Source organism: Physeter macrocephalus, unplaced genomic scaffold (genome assembly GCF_002837175.3).
Source record: "Physeter macrocephalus isolate SW-GA unplaced genomic scaffold, ASM283717v5 random_79, whole genome shotgun sequence".
NCBI lineage: Eukaryota > Metazoa > Chordata > Mammalia > Artiodactyla > Physeteridae > Physeter > Physeter macrocephalus.
This window is the reverse complement of record NW_021145365.1, coordinates 129,593-130,600: the sequence shown is the minus strand read 5'-3', so window position 1 is coordinate 130,600 and position 1,008 is coordinate 129,593. Positions and strand designations below refer to the sequence as shown.

Sequence of the window (1,008 nt, the reverse complement as noted above, 5' to 3'; positions counted from 1 at the left end):
GATCCCAGGAAAGGACCCCCTGAGGGAGGCGGCACCTCTCGTGGGGGCTTCTGGGAGAGGGTGGTGGAGCTGGCCGCCTGCTGACGCCCACCCCCGTCCCCGTCCGCTGCAGCCCCCCGGTGCAGTTCTCCCTGCTGCACTCCAAGTTCCACCTGTGCAGCGTGGCCACCCGGGCCCTGCTGCTGTCGACCTACATCAAGTTCATCAACCTCTTCCCGGAGACCAAGGCCACCATCCAGGGGGTCCTGCGGGCCGGCTCCCAGCTGCGCAACGCCGACGTGGAGCTGCAACAGCGTGCCGTCGAGTACCTCACCCTTAGCTCGGTGGCCAGCACGGACGTCCTGGTCAGAGCCCCAGTCCCCATGCGCCCCTCCTCTGCACCTCTGTCCCCTCCTCCTCCCTGGGACGCCCATCCCTGACCTGCTCCTGCCCCCCAACCCCCCCCCACCCCGACCCCGCAGGCCACGGTGCTGGAGGAGATGCCACCCTTCCCCGAGCGCGAGTCGTCCATCCTGGCCAAGCTGAAACGCAAGAAGGGGCCGGGGGCCGGCAGTGCCCTGGACGATGGCCGGAGGGAGCCCAGCAGCCACGACATCAATGGGGGCGTGGAGCCCAGCCCCAGCACCGTGGTGAGTCCCGCAGGGCTAGGCTGCCGGGGCTGGGCCCAGCCATGCCGTCCTCTCTTTTCACCTGTGCCTGCATTCCCTGCAGTCCACGCCCTCACCCTCCGCCGACCTCCTGGGGCTGCGGGCAGCCCCTCCCCCAGCGGCACCCCCAGCTCCCTCGGGTGCGGGCAACCTCCTGGTGGACGTATTCTCCGACGGCCCGGCCGCCCAGCCTAGCCTGGGGCCCACCCCCGAGGAGGCCTTCCTCAGGTACCGCCGGCCTTGGGCCCAGGGCTGCCCCCTTTCCATCTGCCCCCTCCCAACTCCCCCCTCCCTCCCTGTCCCTGAGCCTCTGTCCGCCCCGGCTGCCGCCTCCCCCGGCCTCCTGCCTCCCTCTGGGCCC

At 71.3% G+C, this 1,008-nt stretch overlaps 1 protein-coding gene across 1 annotated transcript in view; it reads left to right on the top strand.

The window, feature by feature from the left end:
• Positions 1 to 59: 59 nt before the first annotated feature.
• The window catches only part of AP2A1 (adaptor related protein complex 2 subunit alpha 1), a gene marked incomplete at its 5' end in the record, with an annotated part of 7,333 nt that continues 6,384 nt past the window's right edge, over positions 60 to 1,008 (top strand). The window contains 3 exons of the mRNA XM_055082317.1: positions 60 to 344; positions 462 to 629; positions 712 to 875. Of these exons, the coding sequence (XP_054938292.1) occupies positions 60 to 344; positions 462 to 629; positions 712 to 875 (617 nt within the window). The remainder of the gene's footprint in view (positions 345 to 461; positions 630 to 711; positions 876 to 1,008) is intronic.